The 20263-nt window shown below is 40.2% G+C and overlaps 1 protein-coding gene across 3 annotated transcripts in view; it reads left to right on the top strand.

Annotated features, from left to right (window-relative positions):
- The window catches only part of LOC126176878 (radical S-adenosyl methionine domain-containing protein 2-like), a 95477-nt gene extending 84294 nt beyond the window's left edge, over window positions 1-11183 (top strand). For 2 of the 3 annotated variants that reach the window (XM_049924078.1, XM_049924077.1), the window contains exon 6: window positions 10203-11183. In XM_049924078.1, coding sequence (XP_049780035.1) covers window positions 10203-10367 — 165 coding nt within the window. In that variant the 3' untranslated portion in view covers window positions 10368-11183. The remainder of the gene's footprint in view (window positions 1-10202) is intronic. The other variant, XM_049924075.1, reaches the window with a different exon arrangement.
- Window positions 11184-20263: the final 9080 nt, after the last annotated feature.

Raw genomic sequence — 20263 nt, 5'->3', positions numbered from 1 at the left:
AATTTTAACTCCATGCATTTTGTAGGAATCTAATATGTTTAATAATTCTTCAAATAAATTATTTTTAGGGAGACTAATTATTCCTTTGCAATTAAATATTATGAGGGTATTTGGTGAACTATGTTTCATGAATAAGACATAAATAAGAAAGTAATCATTTTACATGATTATAGTGTATGTGTTACACACATAGTGAAAAGAAAAATTTTATATATGTAGCCAGTGGAACCACTGTTCATCCCTCAGTAGTGCACCCCCCCCCCCCCTCCCCCCTCCCCTGCTCCCCCCTTATTCCTGTTTGAAGCTTTGTCTGGGGTACACATTGAAAATCACTGGGATATGATGGATACAGCTTTAGTCAGACTTTACTATTAGCTGTATGAGTAATCTCTTAGCAGAAGCAATCAAGTTGTGTATAATATATCTGAGTGAGGGGAAATGCATCAGTCACACCCATGTGTGAATATAATTCCTCTGAGCAATTTTTCAATCTCTACATTAACATGTTCCCCAGAATTCTTCATCATAGGCCTATCACACCACTCAAAGAGTGATACAATCTTCGCACTGGCATGCCTGAAATTATTGTTAATTGTATAGTTGGCGTTATGGTCCAAACTGTTTACCTGCAATGCCCATGTAATTATATGATCTGTTTTTCTAAGATCCTTCACGAAAGAGCATAATTCACAGATGATATTGCTTGGCCTGAAAATACTAGTTACTTGATGGTCATTTCCCACAGACTTTTGAACCATATCTGACATTCAAGTCCCCTGGTTACTTCTAGTGGTCTTACCACCTTACCTTCTTGGTCATCTTAAAACTGTCATTCTTGCATTTAGCTTGTGTCATATGCCCTGTACTGGAAGACTGCATTGGAACTTCTTGGGTTGTCTGAATGCTTTTGTCCTCATTCCTCAAAGCTTTGAAGCTATTCAAGACAACTACACTGATGCTGTCAGTCTTACTACTGCAGACTGCAGGTCACAAAAATGCTAATTCATGTTGCACTATTGTCAGATCAGCCCAAAGTTTCAAGATAAACAGCTTTTTCCAGCATTGTGTACCGGTAGTGATAATCACTATGTCTCCAGGGAAGACCACCAACATTCCTCAGGTAGGTTGTATTACAACATGTCATATGAAAATAATGTGGACATTCCTCGCACTGACTGCTATTCCCAACTCCTACCTTTTAGTGTTTGTATCCTTTTGGCAATGGGCACTGCAAGCTTCTCTACAAGTAAACTGTGTTGGACAAGATTGGTTTAAATTTCATTGGAAGACAGTACCTTGAACCTGCTGGTAAGGGGGTTCAGTGTAATACCTCAAGTTCTTCCTGGTCTGTCCCTCGCCTTATGTAGGACTCACTAGACCTACCACCAGTGATAGGTCCCATATTTCCTGGATAGGAGGCAGTATCCATAGGAGAGGATAGAACTTGCAGTACCTGTGGTATTTGTGATATGTGACTCAGTAGTTCAGCCGTGACACTCACTTGCAGCATCTTTCAATTGCTTGACAACAGTCAGGGCAATTTCTGGGCTGCATAGAAACATCAACTAACTTATCTTCTACAGGAGAACAGCATTTATAATGGATCTGCATTTATTCTGGTGTAATATTTAGGGTGACAAGTAAGCTTTGACAACTGAACCTACATTGCCCAAGAAAGTGGTTTGTATTCTAAGTGAGAAACCTGAGATAAAATGTCCTATTTCACTGGAGGTATTCTGTACTTAATGTCTAAAACATCTCTTTCGTCAAAGTTTTTTAGTTCCCTATTTAGATCACCAACACCATTTATTAACACTCGCTGATTACTCTGAGTCACAAAATAAATTACGCATAGTTCATAAGTGTTACTGATCTTGTTAATTGCTGATGACTTCAAATGAAAATTTGCAGTAGAACAATTTGAACTATGGTGGGCCAAACTGCTTGTAGGCAAGGCAGAATTAATCACTTCGCTGAAAGATATCACGGTCTGCCAAATTAGAAGTTAACACCAGTAAGTAGACATCACAAAAATCGGATCCCAAGCAGGCCCAGATGAAACCCGCACAGTCTGAAGAAGAATAATCAGGATAGTGCAGTCATTATCAATTCTACAGCTGCTTGCACACAAAAGTGAGACTGGCTTAAATTGACTGGCTAGTAGGCTCAAGGACCTGCTTCATGGAAGTCCTGTGTAGTTCCCTGCTTGCAGCAACCCTGTGGGATGTAGGTGTAGTGAAGCGTACCAATATTACGGCATCATTCATTGATATGCCTGGCAGGATTACAGGAAAGGGCGTTAACAGATTCGTTTAACAAACTTGTGAATAGATTAAGTTTATGACAAATGGAGAAAATAAACACAGCTCTTGAAGGAGAAAACTAGCTAGAATACAATATGACATTTATAATGTGAGTATGTTACCACAATAAACAACATACCAAAATTTATTCACAACTTGCAAATGTAAGGTGTGATCAAAAAGTTACATTACCACAATAAACAACATACCAAAATTTATTCGCAATTTGCAAATATAAAATGTGATCAAAACCTAACAGGATTTTTTTTTTAGTTTCACAGGCTTTATACACCCAATTTAAAAAAAAAAATATCTTGTTGGTACACATGTTCCTGATGAATGTTTACATTTTCAGCTGTTTTGAATTTTATTTTTTTTTATTGTTGACAGTCAAAAAGGTTAGACATGTTTTTGAGTACATGGCAAATTTTTACATTTAAAAAAGGTGGATCAAAGAATTTGCATTAAATTTTGATTGAAATATGGAATAAATTGCAGCACCACATTCAAATGTTGACTGCAGCTTTTGACAAATCTACAATGAGTAAGACAGAAGTTTACAAATGCTGTAAACGTTTCAAGGAGGGTCGAGAAGACGTCAAAGATGATGACTGCCTTGGGCGCCCTAGCACGTCAATTACTGATGACATTGTGGAAGAAATAAACAAAGTTGTGCTGAAAAATCACCAAATCACCATAAGAGAGGTTGCTGATGATGTCAGCAATCCTTTGCCTCATGCCAAGCATTTTTTTTCCCATGAAAAGTGTAGCAGTCAAGTTCATTCAAAAATGGTTAAATTTCAACCAAAAACTACATGACATTGATTCATTTAGGAATTACTGCAAAAAGTTGACAGCAATCCAGAACTTCCAAACAAAGTTATAACAAGTGATGAACATGGGTCTATGGGTATGACACTGAAAACAAGGCCCAATCATCCCAATGGAAACTGCCTGAAGAGCAAAGACCGAAAAAAATTTGTCAAGTTCGATCACATGTGAAGGTTCTTCTTACTATTTTCTTCAATTACAATGAGACAGTGCATCATCACGTCCTGCTTTATGGTTGTAGGGTCAATATGGATGAAATTACGTGCCATTTGCATGAAGCAATATCAAAGAAATACCTGGAATTGTGGCAAAACCACTCTTAGAAATTGCATGACAATAATGCTCCTGCTCACACCTCAATGCTTGTGACTTCTGAAGTTTTCCCGGCGTATTTCTTCTTCTAATATTAGAAGACCTCAATGCTTGTTCATGATTTTTTGGCAAAAAACAAAACCCTGTGACTTCTTTCTGTACCCAGTGGTGAAGAGAACTGTAAAAGGAAGTCATATTGTCACCATTGATGGGATAAATACAGAATCACTTACGGAGCTGAATAGCGTAAGAAAAGTGAGTTCCAGAAATGCTTTCCAGATTGGGAAAAGTGCTGGCACAAGTGTATTATACCACAAAGAGAGAAACTGTTTGCTTACATGCCCCAGAGAAGACTGAAAGTTTGGTACACAAGTAACAGAGATGCAATGTACCCACCAAGACTATACATCAGACTTGAAACACATCTACTCCCACATAGTCCCTCCCATTGTAGAATGTAGCTCCGAGAAAAAAAAATGGAAATTTCTCATGAACTTGGCGACCAGCCCTTGTATGAACAGGTATTGGAGGCCGGGGGCTGTGGACCTTAAGGGGTGTCCAGGTCTGCTCAAGCTGTGCCTCCTAGGAGTGATGCCGCATCTGTTGGAGAGACAAGCACCCGGAGTTGCAGTGGTGGCTTCCAGAGTTGTTCTCCACAACATAGCTTGTGTTAATGTACTGATGGATACAGTTTTGTTTTATTGTGCTGTTGTGGTCCCTGCCTTCACGGGCATAGTCAACTCATGGCACAGGACTGTCTTGCTGGTGGGTTATATGCTCCAACATAACATCCACCCCCTCCTCTCAAAGGAGAAATAGGGATACATTTTGGCATCCCGGAAACTGGCATTGCTGCTTCCAGTGTATTGAGAAAGTGGTGAAACTGATGGACTCCTATCAGTGTCCATGGCAGTGGATTCCTGTTGTGTCCATGGGAATGCAGGCATCAGTTGTTGAAGGGGTGCCAGCTGAGAGACTGCTGTCCATGGGTTGCATGGCCATCAGGTCCTGACATTGGGGAAGCCGGCAGCTGTGGTTGTTGCTTGTGAGTGCTGCGTGGACCAGATCTGGAACAGAAGTTGAGAAGAAATCCTCAGCCAGGGCCTTTCAAGGATGTACTTGATTGAGGTGCTTGTGGCAGCATGTGTGATCTGTCAGTTGGATCTCAACCATTGCCCTGCCTAGGAAGCATGTGATGCGAGTCAGCACCCAATGCTGGTGGCCCCTGGAGAACACCAGTGCCCATATGTCATCCTGAAGGGTATAGTGGTGGTGGTGAGGACACTGGGGTTGGGGTTTTTGAGTGGAGGGATGCATTATGAAGAGTTTTGACCATTGCATTAGGCCAAGTTTTTTTGCTGGGGTTGACTGGTCCTGTGATGTGGAGTGGTGAAACAATGAAACTTCACCACCTGTGTTTTAAAGGTGGGTTTCCACCAAGCCACTGGAAGCTGGATGGAGCAATGTCATATTGACCAAAATGATGTTGTTCTCTTCATAAATGTGGTGAAATTCTGATGATATGAATTGAGGTTTCTTATCTGATACAACAGTTCCTGGTAATCCTCAAGTGGAAAAAATGCGTGATAAGGCTTGTATGCTTTTTGCTGAGGAAGCTGATTACAGCTGAGAGACATAGAGGATATTTGCTTTCCATATTGACCAAGATAAGTGAAGAAAAGGCTTGGCAAAATCGGAATGAATTTGGCACCAAAGGGAATGGCCTCTGGCCATAGGAGAACACAGTTCCATTCCAAAAGTAATCAAACCTGATAGAAAATACCAACGTGCCAGGACCGCCTGCTTGCTCTGGCACATCAGGCATATTACGATCATCTGTTTGATTCCTTTGTTGTTGCCTTTGCAGGAGACAGGTTTTCAAGCCAACAGTTTGGTGATGACCATCCCCCAATGACCTTGGTGGAGCAATGACCATACACAGTGTTGGAGTGTATTCGAGATGATAACTCTGATGTGTCCATTGTCTCGATGCAGTAATAGGGCACTGTTGAGTATCGATAATTCATGCTGACAGTGCAAATATGCCTAGATCTTGGGGTCCTTGATAAGGTTGTGATCTGCTGGCCAACCATATTGCACAAACAGGATGGCGGCATGAAGCACCAGATCCTCCAGTCACCTCCGGGCGACAGTCATAGCATTTGATGGGAAATACGTGACAGCTGCCTTTCCGTCTGTGTCTCTATGAAAGCTGACCTCTGGTGCAGGATCAAAGTCAGGGTACTGCCCAGCAGAGATATGGGACAATGTGTCCCCACTGCATGCTGCACTATGGAATGGTAATGGATGTTGCAGTGATACCTCGAAATGAACAGTGCCCACCATTTGCAGGTACTGGGCAGTCCTGATAGGTATGTTATGGGTGTTAAACAATGGCAGAAGGGGCTTACTGCCCACACTCATAGTTCTGGTATACAGCTCTACGGGAGCTGAATCACCACTGGAGGTTATGGGCCAAAATGGCTGTTACAATCTCACTTCAGCGCTGTGCTCTCAGCATGAGTGCGACATTTGTCTTGCCACATGAATATGCTTACCAGCAGTGTTCCTCATGGCCAATATAAATATGGCCACCCAGTGAATGGTCAGTCAGCTCTGCAGTCATGGCTAATATTGTCGGTTACTATCTTCACTGAACGATAGACCATTAGATAACAACCTCACTTGGAACTTGGTTTTTATTTCTTATTGTGACTTGGACTGTCTCTCTTCTTTGCTCTTGACCTGTTGATGTCATTCAGGCAAATGTTTCCACTTTGCACTTTGTTATTTAACTAGGTTGCTTTGATCTTGTCATTGTCTGTGTCCTTTTTCACTTGTCAGTCAGTGGTGTGTAGCTCGCCAATGACTGTGTGTCATGTTCTCTTCTGCAGGCAACCCTTCCGTCTTGCTGTTTGAGGTGTTTCACTCCTGGGTTCTAAAATGTACACTGATATTCAGCTAGTTGGAGATAGTAGCAGTAATAAATGAACCATTTTAAGCACAAAGGGGCTCTTTTTTCTATTTGACCATAACTGTGCTGTCCCAGCATCAGAATTTTTGAAACAAAAGCAGTTGCATGCTCCACACTGTTGATTTTGTAAGAAAGAAGTGCCCCAAGGCCATAGTCAGATGTATCAGCCGTAACAATTAGCAGCTGCTTAGAGTCACAAGCCTTGAGGCACATCAGCTAGAGTAATGTTTTGTTTTAAGTCCCAAAAAGCCCAAAAAGTGGATTACCAACAACATTTAACATTTTTGCAAAGAAACTGATGAAGCAGTTCAGTGATGGTTGCTGCTTGAATTATGAATTTTTGGTAGTAGTTCAGTTGACCCAACACTGATTTTGGTATCCCTTGGAGCTGACAGTTTTTGCTTGGCCTCTCCATGGTGAAGAGTGAGGTGCATCCTTGAAGTGCTTGAAACATGTACCAGTTACTCAACTTGTGGTATGAAAAAATTCAAGTTAACTTGTTTTAGCACATTGAATAAGGCTTTCAAATTTGTTGCAAGATCTTTCACATTTTGGCCAGTGAAGAAGATACTGTCCAGATAATTGGCTGTGCCTGGAATTCCCTTTATTAGGGTTCTGGATATCTTTGAAATATGCCTGGTGCACTGGCAATGCAAAGGGCAGACAATTATATTGAAAAAGGCAAAAGGGTATCATAATGATGAAGATACACTTTGAGGCTTCATCCATGATAGTTGTGGATAGGTGTCCCTAAGGTAAATTTTTGCAAACAGCAGGTCACTTGCAGGTTTTTCCATGATCTCTTTAACCTTCAGAATAGGAATGATGTTGATGGCAAACTATGCATTGACAGTAGACTTAAAATACAAAAAAATTCTGAAAAATCCATTTGATTTTTTGACTGTCACAATAGGAGTTGCCCACTGGCCGTTGGCTACTTGGACCAGGATTCCTTCCTACTGCAGCTTTTGCAACTCAAGGCAAAGCTTGTCCCAAAATGCAAAAGGTGCATTCTGTGACTTGAGAAACTTATGCATCACCAAGGACTGTAAAAAACTCTGAGACATACGTTGTAAAATGGACTTGAAGGTAGATGCTATGTATGAATGGTTGGATGCAGTTAAGTGAGTCATGGACTTTCAAACCTAGAACATTAAAGTGATCTAAACCCAAGGTTTTAGGGCCTCTATCATATCGACAACTAGGATGCTGGCTGACAGGTATGCTGGTTGATACTGAATGTGGACACTGAACTGGCCCTTCACTCCAATTGTGTATCTTCTAGTGGTTACAAAGGCACCTATTTGAGTCTCAGTTAATGATAGCAGTGGGGGAACCAGTATCTATTTGAAAGAAAACAGGGATGGTTGATGACCATCTCTAACATCAGTACCCTATCAGAGATGGGCAGCACAGCCTGGATGTAGAGGACGTGCAAGCCACATACATAGCCCACCTCGTCAGCGTACAGTGTGTCCATATGAGTATTCACATTTATTTTTAGTGAGGACTGGCAAACCTCTGCCTTGCCTGGTGAAAATAGCATTGCTGGCAATGATGCAGTGATAAAACAAGCACTTCATGGGGTGACAAAAGATTGTGATGGTTTCCTATGATTTCCCGTTTGGGGAAGAATTGTCTGGTGGTACAGGTCAAGCCTTGGCCTTACATGTTGGGCAGGTGGAAAATGCCTATGGTGGTTGTTGTAGGATCACTGAGGACCTGACGTATTGCTCAAAATCCTGGAAGAGGAGGGGGGGGGGAGGTATGTAGCTAACAATGGTTCATTCAGTCTAATCAGGTCATTCCAGGAGCCCTTCATGTGGAGAGTGAACAAGGATCATGCCAGTAACTAATGATTCAGCATATCACTATTTGCACTTGATACTGGAACACTGAAATTGGTGATTTCTGGAAAGCCCTTGCGATTGTACTATCCATGCCCAGTAGGAATGTCTGTTTCGATTAAGACAACTAAAAAATCTGTGCCTGGTGGCTGGCACATAAACTTTTGAACCAAAATAGTCCAACAAACACATTTTCAAATATTCATAATTTAAATCATGTGGAGAATGCAGGAGGTGATAGGAGGTGATAGACATCAGCCCCTCAGTAGAGCAACAAAAAAGCACACTGCTGTGTAACATCTAAGGTTGTGTGGGCAATTAAATGTAGTTCTAAGTATCTAACATAGTTCGCCCGTGGTTCCGTCTTCCCATTAAACATCAGGAACAGTGGTGGTGAAGCTCGGAAGCCCTTCACCATGGGATAAATGTGAGACAATTTGTTGGCACCTCAGGTGACATGCTTATGGCTGCAGTCTTCTTCATCATTAGTTCCTGCACCTGTTGCATTTTTGCGGTCATGTCTGTAAAGGCTATGGACATACTGAAATGAACTCCTGACATATGCACACCATGTATGTGGAAAAAACATGTAAAAGCACTGTCTAATTGGGAAAAACATATCAAAGCACCATCTGTTGGGGGCACAGTACAAGAGTACAGATAAAATTCACAAAAATCCTTGTCACCAATTGAAGTGGTCTGTGCCAGGTTCAGAATGGCAAAACTAACACCCCGGAACATAATGAACAACTGGTATATTCATGATAATATACAAGCACTCTTCTTCCTGTTGGAGCATAAATTCACAAGAAACAAAAATAGTTTTATCAATTGAATTCTGTGTCAAACTAAATTCTTCTGATAGTTGAAGTAAAAGTTTATAACTGTTTGCTTAGAATCGCTACATCACAAACAATCTGATAAGTGTCAAAATCTTAAGAACCACTCAGTGAGATGACAGTCTCTAAACACAATCACAGTAATGAGCTGAGATACCGAACTCCAGGAGGCAGCCAGAGATGATCCAGGTGCTGGCTTAAGTACTAAATTGGCAGATGAATTGATCATGAACTATTTGCGGCCACATGACACAGCAGAGGCAAATGGGCCCACACTACCTGCACCTCCTATGAGTGGTGCCACTGTCACCTGTCAGCGAGTCAAGAATCTGGAGTCACAGTGGTGGCATCCGGAGTTGTTCTCCACAACCTGTCTTGTTATTTTTATTACCTTACTGACACACAATTTTTTCGAAGAAAGATTTTGTTTTACTTTCATTGTCATGGTCCCTCTGTTCTTGGACACAGGAAGATTGTGGAGGAGTACTGTCATGCTAGTGGCTACATGAGTCAACGTAGCAGTTTTGAGTGGAAGCAGCAGTTGGCTGTGTTGTATATGACAATGTTCCATCCATTATTTCTGACTCTTTCGCAATAGCACATAAATTTTGTTTTTTAACTTTTCAATATATTGGCAAACCTGAATAATTTACATTATATTTTACAAACATTATGCTGCCTGGTACAGAACACTCCATAAAAATGTTGTAGAACTACATCACTAGTTCACTGCCACATCATCTTAAATAACATTACAATAATTAAAATATATTTTGCATTATTGAAATGGCTGTTTTGACAAAATTATAATTAAAAATTAAAATTTGCAAAAGTTACACATATCATGAATTACAGTGTTTTGCAGAGTGTCTCATCATAATAGTATTTCAGAATGCATTACAGTCTTTATGTCAAATTATACTGTGTTACATTTTATAACAATATTTTCAAATAATATTCTAATTACATCCCAATTCCAAAAGGTAATTTATTATTAATATGATTTTAGTATTTGTATGTAATGTGTGTTACTGTAAAATTAAGGTAACTTAGTTAATCACAATTATTTATAAATTATAATTTCTTTTTTTCTTAGATGAGGTTCCTAGATTGCACAAGAGGAGACAAAAAGCCATCACCTTCCATTTTGGACATTGGTGTAAAGGATGCACTTAACTTCTCAGGTTTTGATGAAAAAATGTTCAAGAAGAGAGGTGGAGTGTATAAGTGGAGCAAGGCAAGCATGAACCTTGATTGGTAAATGATTGTTACATGATGGATTGAAGGAAATTTGCCTGACCTTTCTGCAGTACAAAAATTTCCAGTATGAATTTTGACTGGTAAATGATTATTAGGTGCTAGATGACTGATGAAATAAGTCTGCCTGACCTTGCTGCAGTACAAAAATTTCCAATACCCTCTGAAACGCAGTGTGTGTGTGTGTGTGTGTGTGTGTGTGTGTGTGTGTGTATGTGTGTGTGTTTGTGTGTGTGTGTGTGTGAGAGAGAGAGAGAGAGAGAGACTTAATTGGTATAGGTAGTTGAAAACAGTATTTTTCATCTTCATTTCTCATCAACTTGAAGGTAACATAGCCATCTTAAACTTGTATGAACTGAAGAAAAAAATGGACAATCAATTTACTGTGACAACTAAGTGGCTTGATGGAGTACTTAAAGATGCTGTTCCATCACCAGAGGTTATAGAAGCAAAGGTAGCCAGAAAACACCTAAGAGTGAATGAGGATTTCGCCTCAAACATCTAGATTTGTGGTGTAACATTTACCAATTAGCCAACGAGCCACAAGTAGGTGTCATAATTGTTTTAGTTTTAAGTTAGATTACACATCACTGATATTATATTCAGCAGCAAAGACTGATCTGTCTAATTTTTTATGTAGAAAGTAATCAATCACTAACTTTTGTAAAAAAGCAAACTATAGCTCAGCATTAGAAATTATATTTTTTGTTCTTGTTTTGTAAAGAGTATAGTGTCAGTTTTTTATGTTATTATACCTATGGGAAAAAATCATGTAAGTCATTGAAAAGCAATTTTATGAAGATTGTCACTTCTTGAGTGTAGAAATGGACAATGGACTTTGGAATAAACTTGATAAACACTGAAAGAAGACAAAATCTGTATTGCAAATCTGTCTGTTGAAAAAAGAGTATACTCAAATTATTTCTGCTTTTAGTGATTTATAATTGAGTGCTACAGTGAATAGAAAAGACAAAAAAGAAACAAATCATTTATAATGTTAAACCAACAGAAAGAAGGGAGGATAGGGTTCAATGTCCTGATGGAGTCATATGGAGATGGAGCACAAGCTCAGATTAGGCAAAAGTCTGTGTCTACCGATCCTAATGGTGGGAAATCTTAACCTCCCACTCTATGCAGTCTATACCTTGGCGAGTCCCATTGCTTACGTTTCACCAGATCACTACTAGAGGCCAACACAAGCACCCCTGTGTCCAATAATATCCTGCAGCCCTTTTTTTCTATTAGCCCTCTTATCGCACAGTTCACCTCTGGATATGATTTCATAGCATCCACTCTTACTGTGAGTGATTGCAGGTGGACCTATGGTTCCCGCTGGTATTTAACACCTTATCTTTCCCTGGTCCTCTTCTTCAAGAATTATTACCTCCTCTTACTTTATTCAAATCACCCTGAGGCTGGCAACACTTGTCTCTCTATATGCCCTGTCCATCCATACCTGAAACATTTTGTATTAGATGCAAACATTGTCCATTTACCCTGCATTCCAATCAACAGATTGATCTCCCCACACACTACAGCTAACTGCACTGCTATGTGCAAATCCATCGGATCCACTGTCCGTACTCATCTGGAAATTCCTGCGTCCCTCCTGAAAGAACATTGAGCACCTGCTGCTCAGCTTCTTCAGGGTGTATATGCTCTGAGACATCCAGGAAAAAGCCAGGAATCTTTTCATCCAAGAGAAAACTGGGAAAAACACGGGAATTTTTTAGAATTCTGGGAATTTTTCATTGTTTTAGACTTCAGTTTAAGATTTTTAATTTTGACTGGTAAGAAATGATAAACAGCAAAATGTGACAAAGGCTTTAGGACAAAGACTATGGAATACTTTATAACAGTAAACTGCTGCCAATGAGTGTGAAGTCATAACTGTTTACATGAAGTTCATTTGAGTAGTTGCCCAGAGGCTCATGTACATGTGTAGTTGAGTTTCCTATGGGCAGTACCTTGAAGTGTGGCTGTTAGCTGTATCAACAATAGGAACAAACAGCCAGATGTTACCTGGAAAAATTTTTCTGGCGCGCCCAAGCTGCCAGATTGCTGCGTGCGCATACCAGTTTGGGTTACAGTGGGGAGGGGGTTAGTCTCCACGTAAGCCGTGTTAACATTTTGTGATTTTGCTGTTTCCTCATCATTTACATTTCTCACATCAAATTAAAACAAAATAGATTTCTGTGTTGGAAGTTATCAAGTGAATTAAAATACATTCACATAATTACAGTAGGCTAACATTTGTTAATTTTTTGTTAATTTCAGTTTTCTGGTCTCATTTTATTTCCACATTTTTGGCAGTCAATCGCCTTGCAGAACAATGAAGTTATTTTTGTTGATTTTGCTAAATAACTGTAGCTTTCATTTATCTTTTCCCCAGAGGCAGTCAGTTTATTAGAAATGATGTGTTTCATTCTGCACTATTGGCTAGTTTCAACTGTTCACTGAATTTCAGGTGCATGTTTTCATCTTCTGGCGTGTATGGCATTATGCCATAATAAAGAACCAAACATGAGATAATACAGTACTAGTACTCCAAGAAAATTTGCATCCCAAAAACTGCACTGAAATCTTAACACCAGGTTGGGGCCTACTTCTTTGTGATTCAGAACACATGAATGTCCACTTTTAAGCTGAATTACGCATTTTAGTATGGTGTACGAAATTCTGGTGCTCTTGGAGTATCCTATTTCTGTTATGAAGTCATGTAAGATCTTTTAATACTATATATGTACAAACATATGGGCTTTCAGCATCATCGCAGCTACCTACGCACAGTAATGCCTGTTTTCTGGCGCTCTCTGGCAACTATTGAAACGAAGCTGTTACTAACAGGTCACTGGAAAATATTGTGAATGGTGCTTTGAAAAGTGTTAGTTTCAAAGTAAATTTTCTTTTATGCAAGATGAATTATGTTACATGTGTGAATATGCAATGAATTTCTTAAATCACATAGCGCTTTACTCTCATTTGAAACTTAACACATTGAGGACTAGTCACTTACAAGAATTTCGAGCCCAGAAGACTGGACATTAATATCATTATTTAAAATTTTACTGGCACATTTGTGTGATGAATCTTAAAGTGAAACTCATGCAAAAAAGACCAATATTTATGTGTGAAAGTTTAGCTTTTCTTGTAGTTTATTAATCCTCAAGGCCAATATTATATCTGAAAGTTTAACTTTTCTTGCTGCTACACTTTGTACATTAATTTTAACCATTAACTTCCCCCCATGAACCATGGACCTTGCCGTTGGTGGGGAGGCTTGCGTGCCTCAGCGATACAGATAGCCGTACCATAGGTACAACCACAACGGAGGGGTATCTGTTGAGAGGCCAGACAAACGTGTGGTTCCTGAAGAGGGGCAGCAGCCTTAACAGTAGTTGCGAAGGCAACAGTCTGGATGATTGACTGATCTGGCCTTGTAACAATAACCAAAACGGCCTTGCTGTGCTGGTACTGCGAACGGCTGAAAGCAAGGGGAAACTACGGCCGTAATTTTTCCCGAGGGCATGCAGCTTTACTGTATGATTAAATGATGATGGCGTCCTCTTGGGTAAAATATTCCGGAGGTAAAATAGTCCCCCATTTGTATCTCCGGGCAGGGACTACTCAAGAGGATGTCGTTATCAGGAGAAAGAAAACTGGCATTCTACGGATCGGAGCGTGGAATGTCAGATCCCTTAATCGGGCAGGTAGGTTAGAAAATTTAAAAAGGGAAATGGATAGGTTAAAGTTAGATATAGTGGGAATTAGTGAAGTTGGGTGGCAGGAGGAACAAGACTTCTGGTCAGGTGACTACAGGGTTATAAACACAAAGTCAAATAGGGGTAATGCAGGAGTAGGTTTAATAATGAATAGGAAAATAGGAATGCGGGTAAGCTACTACAAACAGCATAGTGAACGCATTATTGTGGCCAAGATAGATACGAAGCCCACACCTACTACAGTAGTACAAGTTTACATGCCAACTAGCTCTGCAGATGACGAAGAAATTGAAGAAATGTATGATGAAATAAAAGAAATTATTCAGATAGTGAAGGGAGACGAAAATTTAATAGTCATGGGTGACTGGAATTCGAGTGTAGGAAAAGGGAGAGAAGGAAACGTAGTAGGTGACTATGGATTGGGGCTAAGAAATGAAAGAGGAAGCCGCCTGATAGAATTTTGCATAGAGCACAACTTAATCATAGCTAACACTTGGTTTAAGAATCATGATAGAAGGTTGTATACATGGAAGAACCCTGGAGATACTAAAAGGTATCAGATAGATTATATAATGGTAAGACACATATTTAGGAACCAGGTTTTAAATTGTAAGACATTTCCAGGGGCAGATGTGGACTCTGACCACAATCTATTGGTTACGAACTGTAGATTAAAACTGAAGAAACTGCAAAAAGGTGGGAATTTAAGGAGATGGGACCTGGATAAACTGAAAGAACCAGAGGTTGTAGAGAGTTTAAGGGAGAGCATAAGGGAACAATTGACAGGAATGGGGGAAAGAAATACAGTAGAAGAAGAATGGGTAGCTTTGAGGGATGAAGTAGTGAAGGCAGCAGAGGATCAAGTAGGTAAAATGACGAGGGCTAGTAGAAATCCTTGGGTAACAGAAGAAATATTGAATTTAATTGATGAAAGGAGAAAATATAAAAATGCAGTAAATGAAGCAGGCAAAAAGAAATACAAACGTCTCAAAAATGAGATCGACAGGAAGTGCAAAATGGCTAAGCAGGGATGGCTAGAGGACAAATGTAAGGATGTAGAGGCTTATCTCACTAGGGATAAGATAGATACTGCCTACAGGAAAATTAAAGAGACCTTTGGAGATAATAGAACCACTTGTATGAACATCAAGAGCTCAGATGGAAACCCAGTTATAAGCAAAGAAGGGAAAGCAGAAAGGTGGAAGGAGTATATAGAGGGCCTATACAAGGGCGATGTACTTGAGGACAATATTATGGAAATGGAAGAGGATGTTGATGAAGACTGAAAGACCTGAGTCGAAACAAGGCGCCCGGAGTAGACAACATTCCATTGGAACTACTGACGGCCTTGGGAGAGCCAGTCCTGACAAAACTCTACCATCTGGTGAGCAAGATGTATGAGACAGGCGAAATATCCTCAGACTTCAAGAAGAATATAATAATTCCAATCCCAAAGAAAGCAGGTGTTGACAGATGTGAAAATTACCGAACAATCAGTTTAATAAGCCACAGCTGCAAAATACTAACACGAATTCTTTACAGACGAATGGAAAAACTAGTAGAAGCCGACCTCGGGGAAGATCAGTTTGGATTCCGTAGAAATACTGGAACACGTGAGGCAATACTGACCTTACGACTTATCTTAGAAGAAAGATTAAGGAAAGGCAAACCTACTTTTCTAGCATTTGTAGACTTACAGAAAGCTTTTGACAATTTTGACTGGAATACTCTCTTTCAAATTCTGGAGGTGGCAGGGGTAAAATACAGGGAGCGAAAGGCTATTTACAATGTGTACAGAAACCAGATGGCAGTTATAAGAGTCGAGGGATATGAAAGTGAAGCAGTGGTTGGGAAGGGAGTAAGACAGGGTTGTAGCCTCTCCCCGATGTTATTCAATCTGTATATTGAGCAAGCAGTAAAGGAAACAAAAGAAAAATTCGGATTAGGTATTAAAATCCATGGAGAAGAAATAAAAACTTTGAGGTTCGCCGATGACATTGTAATTCTGTCAGAGACAGCAAAGGACTTGGAAGAGCAGTTGAACGGAATGGATGGTGTCTTGAAGGGAGGATATAAGATGAACATCAACAAAAGCAAAACGAGGATAATGGAATGTAGTCGAATTAAGTCGGGTGATGTTGAGGGTATTAGATTAGGAAATGAGACACTTAAAGTAGTAAAGGAGTTTTGCTATTTGGGGAGCAAAATAACTGATGATGGTCGAAGTAGAGAGGATATAAAATGTAGACTGGCAATGGCAAGGAAAGCGTTTCTGAAGAAGAGAAATTTGTTAACATCGAGTATAGATTTAAGTGTCAGGAAGTCATTTCTGAAAGTATTTGTATGGAGTGTAGCCATGTATGGATGTGAAACATGGACGGTAAATAGTTTGGACAAGAAGAGAATAGAAGCTTTCGAAATGTGGTGTTACAGAAGAATGCTGAAGATTAGATGGGTAGATCACATAACTAATGAGGAAGTATTGAATAGGATTGGGGAGAAGAGAAGTTTGTGGCACAACTTGACCAGAAGAAGGGATCGGTTGGTAGGTCATGTTCTGAGGCATCAAGGGATCACCAATTTAGTATTGGAGGGCAGCGTGGAGGGTAATAATCGTAGGGGGAGACCAAGAGACGAATACACTAAGCAGATTCAGAAGGATGTAGGTTGCAGTAGGTACTGGGAGATGAAGAAGCTTGCACAGGATAGAGTAGCATGGAGAGCAGCATCAAACCAGTCTCAGGACTGAAGACCACAACAACAACAACAACTTTTCCTATTTGTGTGGTTACACTACAGAACAGTGATATTGCTTTTGGCTGACTGAGTCTTGTGTCCTATGCTCCGAATATCTGCTGTCATTGGCTGATGAGATCATGTGACATGAGCTATGACTTGCTTACAAAAGCATTTTTCAGTCTCGATTTCAATGCTTCAGAAACTAACGTGCTGTTTCAAATCTATACTTTCTTAATACGAATATAAAAATGTGCAGTGTATCGTAATATGAAAATATGCAGCATAAATGTTGCTGCACTTCACAAATCTTTCCAAAACTTTTTTTTGCGAGTTTTTTCATTGTCTTTAGTTCCACGATGGTGTATAAAACCATTAACATTCAAAGGATTCATATTTTTACAGCTCCAATGAAAGTATACTGTCACTTATTGTGGCAAAAGTGTATTTTTCACGTTGGAAGAAGTGTATTTTCATGTGGAAAAAAGTGCATTTTTAAGTGGGAAATCTGTTTTTTTTTTTTTTTTTTTGTTATACTCCCTGTTCTTGCACAGTAATTTAATTGACTACAGCACCCTGTCATAATTCATGGTACATCCATTAATTTTCCTTCTCCTATCTGCAAATAGTACCACAGTTTCCATAGTTCTCTTAGTTTTTACCCCTAATCGTTCACTATAGCGTCTGGCACTATTTTGTTGCATATATCTCTGAATTAACCCTTCTATAAGTTCTTTGAATGTTGTGGCTACCTTAAGAGCTTTTGTAGACCCTACATAACTTTTAGCTTCCCCTGTTATTCCCAGTTTTACAACACTCAATAATGCCTTATCAGACAAACCTTCCATCTCAGCCAGATTTCCAAGGTATCTCACAAAGGCCTGTACATCCTCAGTTGCCTTACCAGAAAAAGGAGCCATTGAACTTGCTACTGACAAATCTACGCCCTTTAGTGACAATCACAATTCTAACAACCCATGAAGTTCTGTATTATCCACTGTTAACGATGCTACCTTTCCTAACAATATGCTTACTCCTTCTGGCTCTGACACACCTTGTGTCTCTGGTTCTGTCGAAGCTTTGTCCTTGGCAACCCTAATTTTTAGAACTAACAAGACAAGAAACAAAAAATACATTAACTTAATTCTTACATCTAATCATGAGCCATCTCGATTCCTGGCATTGACTCTCCACACGCCTCCAACTATAACATGTATAAAATTTTACTGTAAATGATTCCACACATGGTGCTGAGTGGCCCCCAAGGTTACACTGAGCACATTTAATAGGGACTAACCAATTGTGACTTCCACTGCCTCTAAAACTAGACAAAACTGTGGGTTCTCTACTCACAGTAAAATCTACTTTACAAGATGCATGACTGTCAAACCTTTCTCCATGACCAAAATACAGTCAAAATTTTTGGATGCTCATACCATTGGCTGTAGATTCAGACATTGCTCTTAAGAAGTTGACATCAATGATCTGACACCAGTGTTAGATGACCCACAGACTGTCAGCCATGGAGAGTGAAATGAGACATCAAGATGGCAGTAGATTTCTTTAATTAACTTCTTTATTCCGGTCCTCTACCATAGAACATAAATAACAGCTTGTTGGAGGCATCCAGTTGCCTCCCATATGAAACAATAGATGTCCGGTGTTGTTGACAGTGCAAAAGTGGGGCCAAGCCTTGCATCACTTGAATCCTGCTGTCAATAACATCTCTGGCTGCGACCATGATGACAGCACAAAGAGTGACTGACGATACTGGGGAGGCAGCCATGACCGTCCTCCAGTGAACGGGCGGCTCTCTGCTCCGGCTGTGGCTGGTTTTGTGACTCAGGGCAGGCTACCCTGTCCCGTGGTTGGAAAGTGGACCCTGTACTGCATTCCGGGATGTTGCTCCGAGTGTCACAGGCTCATGGTATAGGCTGTGATACTGAGATGAGACTATTTTAGTACACAAATGACTGAGTACTCATACCCTCCAGACTACATTCATTTAGGGCTTAAGCCACATTCTCTAAACAGTTCCATGGTGCCAAGGCTACCATCCTTCCACTGGCATATTGCAGTGTCGGCTGTTGCTATACTGCACCCAGCTGGCTCGGTGTCACAACACCTGTTGGTTGTGTTTTGTTTCACAGTGTATAACAAACATTCTTGCCTGCCTGCAGCTGGCTCTGTTGCAACTCACTTCTGCTCTGGCATACTTTTTTGACCAAATATAGTCGATACACTACAGCTAAAATGACTGTTTGTAAGCTCATTGTGAGGGAGAGAAGAGAGGAGTGGTAGGTTTTGTTTACGAAAATAGAGACTCCTCCTTTTCTCTCTCTCCACTAAGGTCATCTTTTTTTCTGAAGGGGCATCAGACAATTTACAGTGGATTTCCTGAAGGCTTATATGCATTTGTCTACCCTGAGCTAATAGACATAGTTCTTCCACATGTGTCCTGAACCTGTACAAGTTCCATTGAAGTATAGAACCCATCTTAATGGCGATGTTTTTTTTCCGTCTTTTCCCACTACCGTTCCTCCATGGTGGAGAGGTAGCAGTGAAGGACATCTGCCATGAAGATCTGTTTTTGTTTTTGGCATTAGATTCCATAGCCATCAGTACTTCAGTTGTAGGACGGCTTGGTTATTGGACTGGCATTGCAGGCTTGCACCTGCATTTACAGGTGTAGGTTGATGTGCCCTGTCCAGCTGTCAGAGTCTGGGTACCAACACTAGTCTTCTGTGTAGGCTTTTTCGAGGCAAACAATTTTGTAAAACTGGGTGACTATGTGGCCTTAAGTGTCAGAGTACAAGGTACAAGCCATTCCTGTTGGAGTTCTTTGGCATCTATATCCTTAATGTCCTGGCATGACAAACCTTTCAACAATATAGCCCAGTGTGCCGCTGACTGTTGCTAGCACATGTCTCGTCAGTGTCTAGGACGCCTTAAGATTGAGGGTTTTTCTTATAGACGTTTATACCATTCTCAGGACCTGGGTGGTGAAGCCAATATCCCTGTTCCCTGTGCCACGCAACATTCCACTGCCGCACCATATGTCACTAAAGAGAATACTAGAACAATTGCATTATTACGAGGGCTATCCACAAAGTACATTACGTTTTGGAATTAAAAATAAATAAAGTATTGGAAATTTTTTTTATTATATACAGATGAAAGCCACACTTAAATACTATTTTTCTACATAGTTGCCATTTAAATTAAGGCACTTATCGTAGCGATGGACGAGCTTGGAAATTCCTTCGTCGTAAAATTCGGCTGCCTGCGCCTTCAACCACGTGGTTACCTCTTCTTGAAGCTGTGCGTCGTCATCAAAACGCTGCATAGCCAACCACTTCTTCATTGCTGGGAATAAGTGGAAGTCGCTCGGTGCCAGGTCAGGACTGTACGGCGGATGAGGAAACAACTCCCACTTAAAAGA

Source organism: Schistocerca cancellata, chromosome 3 (assembly GCF_023864275.1).
Source record: "Schistocerca cancellata isolate TAMUIC-IGC-003103 chromosome 3, iqSchCanc2.1, whole genome shotgun sequence".
Classification (NCBI taxonomy): Eukaryota; Metazoa; Arthropoda; class Insecta; order Orthoptera; family Acrididae; genus Schistocerca; species Schistocerca cancellata.
This window is presented reverse-complemented; position numbering and strand designations above follow the sequence as displayed.